At 36.6% G+C, this 17,644-nt stretch overlaps 1 protein-coding gene across 8 annotated transcripts in view; it reads right to left on the minus strand.

Annotated features, from left to right (window-relative positions):
* Positions 1-4,035: 4,035 nt before the first annotated feature.
* The window catches only part of yod1 (YOD1 deubiquitinase), a 28,538-nt gene continuing 14,929 nt past the window's right edge, over positions 4,036-17,644 (minus strand). For all 8 annotated transcript variants that reach the window (XM_043716651.2, XM_043716652.2, XM_087973558.1 and 5 more), the window contains 2 exons: positions 17,385-17,598; positions 4,036-13,711 (listed from right to left, as the gene is read on the minus strand). In XM_043716651.2, the coding sequence (XP_043572586.2) occupies positions 13,008-13,711; positions 17,385-17,598 (918 nt within the window). In that variant the 3' untranslated portion in view covers positions 4,036-13,007. The remainder of the gene's footprint in view (positions 13,712-17,384; positions 17,599-17,644) is intronic.

The following is a 17,644-nucleotide window of genomic DNA, read 5'->3' on the forward strand; positions in this document are numbered from 1 at the left end:
CAGAGAACACCTCTGGGACACCCGGACCAACCAACCCAACCACCCTGTGGCTCAACATTTCAACTCCCCCTCCCACTCCACCAAGGATATGCAGGTCTTTGGACTCCTCCATCGCCAGACCACAACAAAATGACGGTTGGAGGAAGAGCGCCTCATCTTCCGCCTAGGAACCCTCCAACCACAAGGGATGAACTCGGATTTCACCAGTTTCCTCATTTCCCCTCCCCCCACCTTGTCTCAGTCAAATCCATCAAATTCAGCAACGCCTTCCTAACCTGCAATCTTCTTCCTGACCTCTCCGCCCCCCCCACCCCAGTCTGACCTATCACCCTCACCTTGACCTCCTTCCACCTATCACATTTCCGACGCCCCTCCCCCAAGTCCCTCCTCCCTATCTTTTATCTTAGCCTGCTGGACAAACTTTCCTCATTCCTGAAGAAGGGCTTATGCCCAAAACGTCGATTCTCCTGTTCCCTGGATGCTGCCTGACCTGCTGCGCTTTTCCAGCAACACATTTTCAGCTCTGATCTCCAGCATCTGCAGACCTCACTTTCAACCCAAATCCTGGGTCCGCTACATGAATGACCCCTTTGTCATCACTAAATGAAACAAGTTAGAGGAAACCTTCAAGACCATCAATAATACCCTTACTAGCATAAACTTCACTAAAGAGGAGGAAAACAACAACAAACTGCCATTCCTAGATGTCACAGTAGAGCAAACAGCCAATGATGAAATTCAAACCAGTGTCTACAGAAAAACAACACATGCAGACCAAATATTGAACTACAGAAGCAATCATCCCAAAACCCACAAATGAAGCTGCATCAGAACATTATTTCAACGAGCCAACACACACTGCAGCACAGAGGAACAATGCAGAGCAGAGGAAAATCACCTATACTGTGTATTCAAAACAAATGGGTACCCAATGAACACAGTCTGCCGATTTCTCAGCAACAAACCCAAACAAGCAGACAAAACACATCCAGAAACCCTAGCCATTCTCCCCTACATCAAAGACATCTCGGAAATGACTGCCAGACTACTCAGACCCCTTGGCGTCATGGGAACCCACAAACCCACCAACACACTAAAACAGCAACTAATGAACTTGAAAGACCCTATACAGAAAATGAGCAAAACCAACGTAATTTACAAAATACTGTGAAAGAACTGTAACAAAACACTACATTGGACAAACAGGCAGAAAACTAGCCACCACGATACATGAACACCATCTCGCCACAACTCGACATGACCCTCTCTCACTAGTATCCTCACATACTGATGAGAAAGGACACCACTCCTACTGGGACAACACATCCATCCAAGGACAAGCCAAACAAAGACACACACAAGAATTCCTGGAAGCATGGCATTCCAACAGGAACTCTATCAACAAACAGAGTTAGACCCCATCTACCACCCCCTAAGAAAAGGAGCAGGAAGTGACTTCACCACAAGAAATGACATCACCAATCCAAAGAAACCCAAACATATAAATAGAAAACAGGAATTTTTAACATTGCTTCACATGAGACCCACTGAAGATGATGTTACCTAGAAAGGTAACAAAACGTCTGGAAATGAACCTTTCAGTTCAGTGAACAAACCTACATCCAAAACATAAATAGCTGTTCTTTCCAGATTCAATTAAATGCAATCCGTGACTACCTGGTCAGGTCTGCACTCCCCAACAACCAACCCTCCCTTCCTGGCACCCTGCCCTGCCACCGCAGGAATTGTAAAACCTGTGCCCACACCTCTTCCCTCACCTCCATCCAAGGCACCAAAGGAGCCTTCCACATCCAAATGTTTCACCTGCACATCCACCAATGTCATTTATTGTATCCGTTGCTCCTGATGCGGTCTCCTCGACATTGGGGAGACTGGACGCCTCCCAGCAGAGCGCTTTAGGGAACATCTCCGGGACACCTGCACCAATCAACCCCATCACTCTGTGGCCCAACATTTCAACTCCCCCTCCCACTTTGCCGAGGACATGCAGGTCCTGGATTTCCTCCACCACCTCTCCCTCACCACCCAACGTCTGGAGGAAGAACACCTCATCTTCCGCCTCGGAACACTTCAACCCCAGGGCATCGGTGTGAATTTCACCAGTTTCATTTCCCCTTCCCCCACCTCACCCCAGCTCCAACCTTCCAGTTCAGCACCTCCCTCATGACCTGTCCTACCTGCCTGTCTTCCTTTCCACCTATCCACTCCACCCTCCTCTCTGACCCATCACCTCCATTCACCCATTGTACTCTATGCTACTTTCTCCCCACCCCCACCCCCCTCTCATTTATCTCTCCACTCTGCAGGCACCCTGCTTCTACTACTTTTGCCCGAAACGTCGGTTTTCCTGCTGCCTGACCTGCTGTGCTTTTCCAGCACCACTCTGATCTAAACACATCTTTTACCTAGTATACTCTGCTACCTGTTGCAAATGTTTCCTTCACTTTACTGTGAAATTCCAAACAGAAATTGATCTCAGATGCACTGCTGGTTACATGTAAATCAATAAAATTCATTTTTAAATAGATGCTAATTAAAATGTATTAAAACAATTCCAACATAATTAGAATAATCCTTACATCATTCCTGATAGAGGTTCCAATGGAGAAGAGGACAAACTTGTCAATTTGCTCTGCGTCTGAGGGAATATAGTCTTTTTAATGAATGCATCCAACAAATACACTTAAGAGGGGCGATTTTCATTATTCATAACATACTTTCAAAAAAAAGATCAACTCACCAAATCCGTCCTGCCTGGTTTAGTAATCTCAGTATCCTTAAAGAATCTGCTTTTTTCAGACAGCTGTATTTCACACATCAAGTTCAGGTTTAGCTGCAAACCTTTCTCCCAATACATTGTTATTCATGTAAAAATCAGCCTTGAGAACGGTTTGAACATTTGATTTCCCCAAGTTGAGAAGCAAAACAAAGGTGGAAAGGAATGGAGCCTGTTAGTGGTGGAATGATTTACAGATGAAGAAAAATAGTAATGTCCCTCAAAAAACAGCTTTTTTAATCATGCCAAGAACTTGGCAAATGAGGATGTCAATAGTTTTAAAATATTTCTTTTCCCATAATTGCATCTAATTTTCAAATCAGAAGGCTGTAAAAGGAAGAAATGTAATATTGAATATCCTTTTGCCCCCAGAATTTGTTTTAGTAGTTAGATAGGCCATTTATATATAACAAAACAATATATTGTTTAACTTGTGCAGACACAATTACATCAGATTACCAACAATTAACTTTGGAATATGACAGTTGGTTATAATCCATGCGTGAGTTTATTAGTGTTTTGACATTGTCTTCTCTGCTGCATCGTTGATCACCAAAAGACACTTAAAGACTTTATATACTTGGTGATATCTGCAAGGATAATATGCTAAAATTGACAGTTTCAGTTTAGGTCCTAGCATAAATTATTGCTACAACATAATGTAAATAGGAAAAGATCAGTGGCTTTCCCAATACAAACCAGAGACGTCAGTCATGATGTGGCTTGAGAAGATGTTTGTCCAGTACTTATTACTTCTAATTTGTTTTCATCTTAAGAAACTATTGTTCTGAAAGTTAAGAATTTCATTTGATCTTGAATATTGCTTGACTTGTTGCAGCAGCAAAACTGTCTGCATTGGTAATTTGCACAAATTGTAGTGGTCATTGAAACATGCTTCTTGCTATCTGTTAATTCTAGGTACTGATGAGTTGGAAAAGGGAGGTAACAGTAACTCAGGTCAGTTTTTTTTTGCCTTTTATAGCAGTTAATATTGTGAGTGATTAAGAAGTTTTAATCCCAATATATAACAGTGTCCATAACATAAAACAGCAATGACATTTGACTAAAGTTCACTGTAAAAACGTAGGAGAAAAGAGATTTAGATGTTAGGAAAGCTGAGAAAGTGTGTTGGGTCACTGGTTCTCATGGCCTATCCCTCATTTTAAAACAAATAAAAAAGTTAAATTCCCACAATCAGGGTGAACTGTACACAATACACACAACAAAAAAGAATCAGCTCATTTAACACTGTATTCAATTTATTTTGAAAAATATAAGTTACAAATGACCTTGTATTCAGCGAGTGAGTAAAGATGGACAGAGTAAAATTCATGTTTTTCTCCCCCCAACAGCATATACATCATACTCAATTACTTGTAGCAGCAGTGAACTGTAAACACCTTATGCTGATAATGCTCATACTCTTAACACTATTTGAGGTCTACTTTCGGCAAAATGCCACTGCAATTTAAAGCACAATTGAAGTCACCTATCCCACTTGCACGAAGTCACATTGCATAAATAACTTGTATCACTAGATACATAACATAAAAAAATATACAAATTGTACAATATGTACATATGTACTGAACAATAAGCTCGATAACTAACTGACAGATGTGAGATCCTGAGAGTACCAATCGTAGTATACTTTTCCTGAATATAAATATGACCTTTAGAAAATCAATGGTTAAGTTACAATCATTTTAATGCACAAAAAATGGGTCAGGAATTTATGGCTTCAAAAGGTAAATGCAGTGCCCAGTTTCAAAAGTACATCAACGAAGTGCAAATAACCCAGATATACATCTTTCATTGATCTTTAGAATTATATAAATTTAAAGATGAAGTACTATTGACACTTTATGTATTAATGTCTCAATCCTGTACTTTTTTTTAAACTTCAAACATCAGCATCATAGGACTAGAGAAAATTGGAAGCAAATTAATCAAACCTTGTGAGTCACCCTAGACTAATAATGTTACCTTACATTCACGAAAGTCAAACAGCAGCATACACTACTATTTTTACCAAATAAGTAGTTCTGAAAGACTATGCCTGAATTTGCACCTCATTCACAGAGGTTACAGAATTGCCAATGAGCAATTTTAAATGCCCCCAAAATGATGCCACGGTGCTGTGTGCATGCTAAATAGTGGTGTTGACTATGCATATGAAAATAATCTGGATTTTGTAGTTAGATGCTCTTGGGTCTGTAGAACAATCAGGCTGAACTAGAAAATAAGATTGTTTCAGCTCTTGATTTCTAGACATTGCAGGTACCTAGAAAAACAATGAATTTTATGATTTGTATTCTATTAAGAGCACCTGACAAGGGTAGCTGATTATACCATCTGAACTTAGGTAAATGGATCAGAGCCATGTAAGACATTAGTTTATCAACCCCATATTACTGCCAAGGATATTTATGGTTCTATTTTCAAATATCTAATCAGAACAGCATTTTTGAAATGTATGAATGGAACTCAGATTAAAACTCAATTTACAAATATCCAAATAGTCACATGGTATACAGAAATGCTAGTTACCAATCGGAGACATGCTGTTGAAGCTTTGTATCTTTGATTCATCAAGGCAGATACAAGAATACCAGATTTCAAAAGGAATAATAATTTCTACAAATGAGACTGGGAATCTACTTGGCTGCAAAGTGGATTCTAAGGCCAAGGTAAACTTCATGGAAATTGGTCCTAGAAGTCATGCCAAAGATTTTATTTAAATTCAAAAATGGTGAGTTGACTCTCAAGCCTCCAGTATGTCTCACTGAGTGGCATGGTGGCTCAGTGGTTAGCACTGCTGCCTCACAGTGCCAAGGAATCTGGGTTCATTTTCACCCTCAGGTGACTTGTGGCATTTGCACATTCATCCCATGTCTACGTCAGTTTCCTCCCACAGTTTGAAGATGTGCAGGCTAGGTGGATTAGTCATGGGAAGTGCAAGGTTATAGCGCAAGGAGATAGGGTCTGGGTGGGATGCTCTTCACAGGGGTGGGTGGACTCAAACGGACTAAATGGCCTGCTTCCACACTGTAGGGATGTTATGAACTATTTCCTGGTGCATTTTCCATGGCACAGTCTCAATCAGAATTTGCTTACCAGTAACTAGCACCCTGGTCTCTCATGCACTATAAGTTTCTGTTCCTTCTGAAATTTGGTATTCCTGTCTATCCTGATTTGTGGAAAATGAAAAGCTTTGGTAGCAAGTTTCATTTTTTTTTAAGCAATACTCTACTTGTAAATCACAAATGAATTGGAATTTATACAGAGTGACATTTATGATCAGTTTTATTAGATTAAACAGACATTCTTTTAAGAACCAAACTGTACACGCTGTTGTGTTAAAAATTGTTGGACTTCAACTTTTGACCCAATTACAGAAGCTCTAGACAGTAATATTTTGCTACACCTGAATTCTACTGACATATAGACCCATACGCACATTGGATCTTTGTTCTGATTAAAATTATTTTTCTAATGTTATTTGATATTCATCAAATAGTAAATTGCCAGTGAGCAGGTATACTGAACTATACTTCTGTACAGCTAAAGGTGTCAAATTATATATAAACTTAAATAGAACTAAGTACAAGTTGGTATAAATAGTTTAGTTAACTTTTGACTACTGGCTATAAACAGAATAAAAGATACAAGTCGGTTAACTGGTATGAACTAACTGCAACAAGGTAGCTGTAACTTTATAAATCCAGTATAACAAATCAATAGAACTGCATTTTATTTTGTCATTAACTAAATTTATCTTTCCCTAAAAGTATTTCCGTTTATATAGTACCTGTACCTTTCATCTAGAAGTATTGAAGCACTTCACGATGATGTATGGGGAAAAAAAGATTTAGTCTAAAAAGGATAAGGATGTGACAAGAAGTTTGATCCAAAATATAATGCTGATGGGATTAGTGATTTAAGAAGAAAATTCCAGAGTGCATCAACCAGGCTTTGAACACCAAGTCTTTAGTTTAAAAAAACTACAATGGTAATTGATAATATTTCATGGAATTTTCTATATTTTGCTAAGAAAGTAACATTTATCTATTTGGTTGCTATATTGTTCAAACATTGGAACCTGTAGCACCTGAATTCATGACATCCTAACTTCTCTCTCCATGGGAAAAATTAAACAGAAAATCGGTTTCCAAATAACTGTCCGGTTTAGGCATATTAATTTTGCAGTCATCTGGACCCAAATATACTGGAAGCAGCAATTAATTACCTTAAATGACAAATCTACTCTGAAAAATCATATCAAACTTGAAACATTAACTTTATTTCTCTCCACAGATGCTGCCAAACCAGCTCAGTTTATCCAGCACTTCCTTTTCTTTTAGATTTCCAGCATTCACAGGATTTTTGCTTTTAACAGAAATTTGATTCTTAACTATTCCAAAACTTGTGTTAAGCATCTTGTTAAAGCTGCAGTAAAATTTAAATGTCCAAAAGTACCAGGCACCAAGGATTATGTTAAAGGCATAGAATTACATTGTCAATATAAATAGAAGCTTCTATATAAAAAAAAAAGATATATAATGGGATCAATAGCTGACAGATGTTACCAACCTACATGCTCCACATTTAACTATACAAGTAGCGTGTACTTACTCTTAAAATGCTCAAGGCTTGTTGGGAATGTATGTAAAAAAAAGTGTGCAAAAACAGGTAATAAAATGTACGTTCTAATACATTGTCAACTCACTAATGTCTACAGATTCAAATTAACTTAAACCTGTTTTGTATGTTTTCATTTCTTTCAATAAACGAAGTAAATAAAATTTTACAAAATGATAAATATGAAAATATTTGTGGATATGGTGCCAATCAAGTGGGTTACTTTGTGCTGGGTAGTGTCAAGCTTTGAGTGTTGTCGGAGTTGCACTCATGCTGGCAAACGGAGTTTTTCATTACACTCCTCACTTATGTCTTGCTGATGATGGAAAAGTTTTGAGAGTCAGGTGGCAAGTTATTTGCTGCAAAATTCCAAGCTTGATGTGCTCTTGTAACTATAGCATGTACATAGCTAGTCCAGTTCAGTTTTTTGTCAATGGTATTGACAGTGGGAGGAGGATCAGCAGTAGATATGCCGTTGTAAGTCAAGAAGTGATTGGAAATGGTTTTGCTGGAAATAGCATCACTTGGACAGGGCCTGGCGCTTTGTGACATTTTATCATTTGCCACTTGCTTTCACAAGCCTGGATATCATCTATGGGCATGTGTCTTGCTGCAGCATAAGGAATCACAAATGGTGCTGGATATTGTGCAATCAAACATTCCAACCTCTAACTCTGTGATGAAAAGTCATCATTGCTGAAACAGCTGAAAATGGTTGGACATTGGACATATTTTAAAGGAACTCACACAGGGACGACTAGCTGCTTTATAGCACTGATGATCCCCACCAAACTACTTAACTAATAATTGAGGTAAACTGGTGGGGCAGTAATTAGCCAGGTTGGATTTGCTCTGTGTCTACAAGACATACTTGGGCAAATTGTCACATAGCTGTACTGAAACAAGGTGACAAAAGGTGTAGCTGATTTGGAGCAGGAGCCTTCAGCACTGCTGGAATTTATTTCAATATTACCTATTCAAGTTTACTTTAAAATATGATTGCACAGCCAAATAAACATAATACTAGATACTCCAACACAAATTCTTTTACCCCTAGAAACCAGTTCTTCAACTCTCCCTTCCCCTGCTGTGTAAAATTTACATTTTGATTATGCTCACATTGCATCCAATCATTCCTCACTTAGGCGAGTCATGGATTTTATATTTTTGTATTGTTATCCTTACAAAATTTACATAATATTTACATGCATACACTGTGCTAATTGCTAGAATTAATTCAGCGTTCATACATGGACCCTGTAAGGTGAATAATGTTATAGGAATTGTGAGGGCTAAATTGCATTGGTGAAAACAGATTAAACATAATTATATGGCAACAACATATTGACTAATGAAGAAAAACAAAGTTTTTGTTTTAAAGTATACTTTTCCACATATGATAGATCTCCTACAAGCAATTAAAATCAGTTTAGTCGTTAGTTATTTTACCATGCATACATAACTCAAATTATGCTAATGTAAAAAAACCTCACCTTTACTATTCAGATGCAATATTATAAATGAATAAGCAATGGATGTTCAATTCTTTTAGAAAAAAATAACCACTTTCCGATCTTCAAAGCATGGAATTCACAATCACAAATACCAGCTCACATTTAGGCTCTTTGGCTGAAATCAATGCATGACTATTGTAGATGACGACCTCACGCTACAATATCTAGTTCATGTTAAGTTTGCGCTATTCGAAGCGATATGATTTGTGCACACTTGTGAATAGAAAAGATCATGACTAACATCCCTGTTACAAATGTAAATAAAACCCAAATAAAACAATGCTACCATTTTGGTCATCTTCCAATTACAGACCACTAAAAACATAGGCATTTCTTACCTCTTCCAAGCTCATTCCGGATAACTCACTACAATTTTGAATCTTTAATGATAAAGACATTCTGCTCCAATTTAGTTGCAGTTGAGCATTTTGGACATCGTGTAGTTATTAACACTGAATGAGGTCAAGCTAATTATTTTTAAAAATTGATCTATACAAAGCTGTGCTACAAAATTAATTAAATAAAATGTAATCTTTTATGTTTAACAAGATTTAATCAAATTAAACAAAAAAATGCGCACATTACAAACTCATTAACTCGAAGTAGCTTCCTGGAAATTGTTGTTTAAGGAAATTATTCCAAATTTTCTTTTTGAAAATTTCTGTAAAAATCACTAACACCCACTTCCCCACTAAAATCTGACTTTGCATTAAGTTTATAAAGTCATGGCGCACAAAATTATTGGTGTTATTCTACATCTTCAATTTCAAGCTGCCTCAGAGGCCTTTAGCTGTACATTTAGGTGAGGAGCAGAAATACTAATAATTCAGTTTTTCTCCATCTTCAACTTTTTCATCTGCCTAAACTGCTTTGATTTCACATACGAGAAGTTCTCATCATGCAAAAGGATTCCGCTATTGTGATTATTTACACTGTACCAATGAGGATTATAACATTGTGAAGGTTTAATAAGGTGAACATAAAGTAGTTGGTAGTATAGAAACTGACTATTGCTGAAAAAAAGTGACATCGTGTTGAAGCTTCTCATCATGTAATCATCAGGACAGATGCAAACATGCCAAAACACTTCTCCAATTAAGCCAAAACACATGGGACAATAGCACCCTGTACAACCTCCAAAGCAAAATCTCAACCATCAAGATTGACTTTCAAAGCCATCAGCAGCCTTTCATGCCATAAAAAATATTGCTTCCTTTGAAATTTCACACTCTTGCGCCAGTCATGATGAACACAAAAAAAGTGACAAAAGCTGGACTCTTAATTTCAGCAATATCAAACATGAATTGTGGTTCTTTTGGTTTGAGTCACTGATGATAGTTCATCAATTAAAGCCATCACTAAGGAAGGAAGGAAATATTTGCCGTTAATTCTTTACTTGGTTGATGGAGCATAGAAAATTTTTAACAATGGAAAATTGAGGACAGAAAAAAAGAAAATGTGAAAGCAAGGCAGTGTCTTTTAGAGTTATAAAATTGGATGACACTGTACGAAGTAGTTCAAGGAACATGCTTTTAGCCAATAAAAATGTTACTGCAAAAGGTGAATTGGCATGGAATTGTAACCTGGTTTTTCAAGTTCAGTCCACATTGATGAGATGAGTGTCTCTTCAATTTCAAGGGCAACTAGGGACAGGCAGTGAATCTGGCTAGACAGCAAAGCCCACCAGTGAATAAAATAAAAAAATCTGCCCGACAAGTGAAATAGCTTTTGATCAACGCAGACCAGTTTGTTTTTGATAATTACCTGCTGTGAGAATACTGATACTAACTTGGTGATTTGTGGGGAAAAAAACCCACTCTTCTTGAGATGCAGCCCAATCTATGGCATTGATTTTGGTAATAAGGCACACTTTGTGTCAGTGTAAGAGGGAGCATGATTCTTTCATAAGAATTATTATTTCATTTTGGAGTTAATGAATGAGAATAGCCATATTTGGCACTTTGGTGCATTTACATTGCAATTTTTGTAATATGATTTTGACATTTTACTTAGAATCGTAGCATTTTACAGAAAACCACTCGACCCATTGTATCTGTACTAGTTCCTCACAAAGAGCTATTTAATTACCATTCAAAGCTATTAATAACAGATGTAGTTATTTTCTTCTCTACAGAATAAAATGGATAAAATACCTTTCAGATCGTATAATAATAATAACACAATAATAGCTAATGGAAGTTCTCTGTATAATAGTCGATAGGACAGTTGGGTATAAATTAACATTTTGATACCCAACCAATCACAATTTGTTCATTTTCTCGACTCAAATTACCAAGTTAAATGAGCATCAGAAATAAAAATGATGTCAAATTTAACAGATTAAGGCAGAATTGTAGCATCAAAAAGTAGTGCAGATGAAATGTCATCAACCTGAAACATCTCTCTTCAGATATTGCCAGACCTTCTTAGCATTTCCAGCATTTGGTGATTTTGTTTCAATGTTTAAAATCACCATATCAAATGAAGTTCTACCATGATAAGTCACTTAAAAAGTCTCTAAAACCCACAAATATTATTTGATCTACAAGCATTCAAATGGAGTAACACATATGTTTCTTTCTGGCGAATACATATCAAGTAATGATAAAAGGATTTAGTTGTTTCAAATTTTAAAAAGTTAGCTTTACATAACTATTACTTTCTAAAGCATTTCTTTGTCAATGTTTAGGGATAACCAATACAATATAATTACCTTGATTTATCCACAATGACAATGACGCAAGCAATTTTTCTTCACTAAGGCAGAGACAAAAGTCAGTTGTTCACAGGATGCAGGCAGGATCTTACATTTGCGAATGCATCAGCTTACACATAAAAAGATTGGCTCAAGTGCAAATCAGATGTCAACTTTTTTTTAAAAACCGCAGCTTGTCAAGGAATTGTATGCTGAGGCACCATTGGGTATTTGTACTAGATTCATTCAGTAATAACGCTAAGGCTTTGGACTGGGACATCCATAGCCCTGCTTTTTGACATGCCTTCAGTTTAGCCTTTTTTCAATTGGCCATTCACAAACATCACACTGAAAAATTCATTTTTTCTTCCCCTTGGAGTTTCAGCTACTTTAACTACTTGCAGGTTAATTCAATTTTTGTTTAAGTATATATATTAACAGTAGATAGTCTTTCTGCTTGTGCATTCATATTTGTAGGTCAAATATAGCAGGTTGACAGTGTAATATCTATCAACTTTACAATACAATCATGTGTTGAACATATCATTAGCTCACAGTTGCGTTATACTGGAGCAGAGGGGATAATTACAAGTCCTATGATACAACATCCTATTTCACATATGAAGTGTGCAGATTTCAGTTCAGAGGAATCTCAACCTGTTCATAGAAACTCCTTTTTTTTTCTTGGAGTGCAAGTAATTAGGATATGCGTGAGAAAATGTTAACTCAAAAGAGCAACTAATTAAAAATATGAAAAGTACTCCCCTGAATATGTCGATACATGCCAGGTCTAATGTAGTTATTTAAGTATGTACCTGTGACTTCCATGAGCTGATCACAAAATGGTTGCCAAACAAAAAAATACTTTGAAACAATAGAACTACAGTTCATTAAACCTCGAGTCTTCTGAAATGACTAGTCACAAAAATAAAAAGATTTATAGCTTATTTTTTGACTTAGCTTGCATTAAACAATTTTGCAAATATGACACTTGCAGATGTGTTTAACTCTGCGGAAGTAAAAGCAACCCAAATTTAAGACAAAGAAATTTATCCATGTCTGTAATTTTCAGGCACCTAATACTCTATAGGATTAACTAATTTCAATAGCTATGAAATCAAAACATTTATCTTTGAATGAAATAAGATAATTAAAAAGTCAAATGCAATTCCTGCTATGTAAACAGAAAAATTAAGAATGAGGTCCAGCCTTTGCAAACAACCAACAATTTGATCAGCTCATGGTTTAATCATCCCAGGGTTTAAAAAAAAAACACTCCTTAAAATTCAATTTAATTCCTAGGGATTAAATTATCCCAGTACATTTTAGGAATATGAGGTAGGTAACAGTATTTTGATTGTCATATCTCCCCAAAGTTGGTGTGCCCAGTCTCTTTGGCATGGTCTCGAGCCTCTACCTGACCCACCAGTCCCTTTTGGCAGACAACACATCGCAAAGTGAATCTATTAAGGTCAGTAAATTGTCGTTTCCTTCTCGCTTCATCTGCCAACTCCAGGGCTTGGGCCAGCACAACATCATCTGCTGTGGAGAAGATGGTTTGTGGGGGTGTTTCAGGATCTTCAAATTGTCGTTCTAATGGGTCATAATGGATTCCATCATAAATCAGGAGGACACGTTTTCTGTAACCTACGTCCTCTCCAAACCGGTCTATTCGCACAGTTTGTGTGTCCACAACACATATTTCACATTGGTAAAACTTGGATAAGAGAGAGATTTCAATGGCTCCTCCCCAAGTGTCTTCTTGTCGAATCCAGTTGCAGTAATCCCCATTAGATTTTCCTAGTACAGCTTCAGTGTAGGAATCAGGGTCACTTGCCACAATCTGTGCTATCAAATTTCGCATTTCTGGAGCACAGGATGGCTCACAAACACCTCCTTCTACCACATAGTGGATGCTTGTGAAGAGACATGAATTATCTGCAGGGACAACATGCCGTATCAGATGTGGGAAAGTATCTTTATCTGAACTTTTAGCACTAAAGTTCGACACTGAGACTTTGATCTTCAAAGTATCCCTTTCTTCTTCCACAATCAAAGTATCTCCTGCAGAAAAGTATAATGATACATTTAACGCAATCTTATTTTAGTGATGCCATAATAACCAGCTTAATACTAATAATTTACAGAAATTGAAAATGTTTAAAGTGAGTTTTGAAATAAATTTTTGTCACTCATTATTGGACAATGAATGTGCATTATAAAAGGTTTTATGCATAACCAAAAGTTGCCGGAAAGTGTTTTACAACTAAGAAATATTGTCTTTTGAAAAATAATCACTGCTATTATGCTGAAAATTAGGATATTTAGCTTGGTTCACACAGCCCATTTTATCTTACAGTTTCATATACAGTTGATATTTACACACATTACTTGTTATCGTGCTTCAAAGTTCACATTCCCCAATAAACATTTGGATTACATTTAAATCTAGCGTGAAAGAACAAAGCTATTTCTAGTGTGCAGAAAAGGTTTTCAGGGGCCTGCATGTTCATTTGATTGTAGTTCTTTTGCAAAGGTTTTATAGTCTGAACAATGAACCTTCACTAATAAATCTTTGCAGGCTTAGAGAGATATGTCACTAGTTGTATATTGTGTAATCACACTGCATCACAAACTGGCTATCCAGCCACTGAGTTAACCCAAACAATCTCCCTTTAATGGGAGAGCAGCCGTATGGTTTGGTAGGATTATAGTGACTTTATTATACAATGCCTCTAGCTCTCCAGATAAACATTGCATTGAGTCTTAATGCAAGCATTGTAATATATTAAACATGTTCATCATGTCTTCTTTATTCTTCTCACTTTTATCTCGTACAGGATATTGTTTTACATGAAATCTTTCACAATTGATCACACTCTCTATTACACTAATCACATTCTACATGACATTTTTCCCCATCAACTTCAACTAGTCTCCACACAAAGAAACAATTACTAAAAGAGATGAATGGTATTAAACAACTCACGTATACTTATGTACACCATGACTCTAGTTGACTGACCCCCAACCAGCAGAGTTTGCCTGTTTCCTAGATTTCCTTCTATGTCTGCATTCAGCCTACATCCTAAACATGGTTGCCAAACACAAAGTCATGCCTTAACCCAAGTAAATAATTAAGTATGAATTTAAACCAGTTGTCTAACAGCAGTTACCCAAGTTATTATTTACACAAGCTTGTGCTGCTACATTTTGGAAAATTTAGAATTATTCAATTTGTGCAGTTTTCTTTTTTATTTGCACATGGATGGACTTGAGGTTGAGTTTCTTTAGTTGCTGGTTTATTTTAATTTTGCTAGTGCAAAATAATGTTTGGCCTGATCCACCTTGAATGAATCAATTATAAAAAATGAAAACATTCAATCAAGTAAAGGTTAGTTATGCAACCCTTGTGGAGTCAACTTTTTCAAATTACTAATAATGATTTCCTCCAAAAGAACCAGTTCAAAAAAAATGTACGCCTCAGAGTGGTACTGTTGTGTACAAACCAAAGTTTCAAGGTAGATCCCTGACCTAGGCTGAGACTGTCTGTCTCTTCTGGGATTGCTACAATTGTGACTACATCTCAGCTTAGCAACACAAGGTAGAGAAGGGACAAATAGGTATTCTTGTGACACAACAGTAGTGTCACCACCTCTGGACCAGAAGGCCTAGGTTCAAATCCCATCTGCTCCAGAGATGTGTAAAAATATTCTGAACACGTTGATTAGAAAATAAAGAGAGAAGGAACAAGTGATCCTTGATCTTCACCACAGATTTGCAAATGGAAACGCGTGTCTATCAATATGAAGAAGGACATTTATTATGCCCTTCAGTTTTCACTTCTTGAATTCACAGACAATGTAATCATATCACTTGGGAATGAATCAGCTAGTAGGAGCACTTACAAAACTATACCATAGCTTGTTTCAGTGTCATTAGAAAAGGAATATGGGGGATGGGTGAGCTGAAAGTCAGAGTAGACAGTCTAGATTTCACCACTCCACATATTTCTAGAATTTGAGATTGTAGATAAATAAACATTGCATTTTTGTTGAGGGTAATCATCAATAGCGATAACAATCAGACAACAGAAATTAAAATTACTTACTTAATGGACAATTGAATGAAATTTATCCTTTCATTGTGAAATATCATAACAGTAAGAAACAGATACAAAAAAATATCCAAAATTCTGGAAAATATAATTTTAAGTTATTTTTTGGATCAGTAACTAGCAAACAAAGTCTTTCTGGAGATTGCAAGTTGTGTTCTGTACCTGTAAAGAAAAAAATTGCACTATGATTGAAAATTTCTCAGAAGAACATTAACCTGCTTGGGTTGTTACTCACTAGAATTTGGTGCAATAGTAAGACATTGGTATAACAAAACAGTTTTGCTTTGTCTCCACGGGCATTATATGAAGAATAATACGAGATTTCCCAAATTGGTGGATCATTGGACAGGAAATAATTCCAAATAATGGCTGTAAATATCAAAATGCAAAAGCAATTTGACAATATCGCAAGATCTTGGTATTATTTACATTTCGGATAATTTTCAGGATGATTCTTTGTAGAGTCTTGTAAGTTCCAGGCAATGGAAAATGAAATTGTAACCTAAGGATAGCAAGCATCCCCAGTTGAGCCATGATTTATAACCCGTGATATTAACTTTTTCCAGTGATTATATTTTAATGAAATAGTTTGTCTTCTGATTTTTCTGCAGGATGGTCTGACCAAAACAGGCAAAAATCTTTGGGTGTCAGGGCAAGCCAGCTACAGAGCAGAAAAAAAATGACTATCAATACAGGCAGTTCCTGGGTCGTGAGTCGATTTATACACAAATCAGAACACAATACAGGATGATATAAAATAACCATTTGGAAGTACAGGAAATATTTGCATGTCAGGTCTTTAAAATTTCATCCCTATTTGGGATAGTGGTCATAAGTCAGATGTTCAAAAAGTGAGGACCCCTGTAATGATCAAATTATGCTTACATACACTTTGTATGAACAATACAGCTTTACAAAAAAAAAGCCAGATCAACATTTGGTTATCCAATTAATATCTTTCTTATCAAATAAAAATTTGGATCATCATGGCATACATCTCATTTTCAAGGAGTTGTGAACCTTCATATTGGATTTGCTGCAGCTGATGCGATTGCATAAGGCATTATATAAGGAATAGTATGAAGCTGTTGGACTGTTCAATCTGCACACATTTAAACCAGTTCACTGCCATGTAATCACAATACAGCAAAACTGTTAAGAAAAAGCCAAAGGGAGAAAAGATTGTGCATTTCCTTCCAAATTGAACATGCCAATTTTACCTGCATTTTGAGAACTGAATTAGAACAATTCTTAGTTGAAGTCAATACTTTATGAAATATCTCCCTGATCCTTAATAGTATAGTGCAAATTCAGCTAATCAATATTAAAGCAGTCAAACCTGGTCTCACAGTTGTTCAATGTCCCAAACAAAGAGACGCAAAAGTGAAAGCAAAGGAATTTAGAATCTAATTTCATAAACATTAGAAGTGCGTTTATATTTTGAACTGTTAAAAATCACAACACCAGGTTACAGTCCAACAGGTTTATTTGGAAGGACTAGCTTTCAGATCAGTTACCTGAAGGAGTAGCACTATAGGGGCGTAAGAATTCAGGTTAACGACTTTAACCAATCCTGATTTTTCAATCCACCTCTCTATACTTTATCTTCAACAGACTTACCAGATTTGATAGGACAATCTTTGAGAGGCAGTTCTCCATTCCGAAGATCTAGACTGGATGGAGGAAATCCCACCATGATTTTTTGCAGTGCACTTGGAATTCCAGTTAGCTCTTCCACTTTATCTTTTAACTCTTGGACATTAGATACTGAAGTCAGTCCTTGCATCAAATGAGTTCCATTCTTTGCTTTACATCGTAAACGTAGCATGATACTCTAGAATTGGCAAGGTGAATAGATGACAATTGCAATGAGATATCCA

This window comes from Chiloscyllium plagiosum, unplaced genomic scaffold (assembly GCF_037043375.1).
Source record: "Chiloscyllium plagiosum isolate Xiang-an unplaced genomic scaffold, Cpla_swu_hap1 HiC_scaffold_26, whole genome shotgun sequence".
Classification (NCBI taxonomy): Eukaryota; Metazoa; Chordata; class Chondrichthyes; order Orectolobiformes; family Hemiscylliidae; genus Chiloscyllium; species Chiloscyllium plagiosum.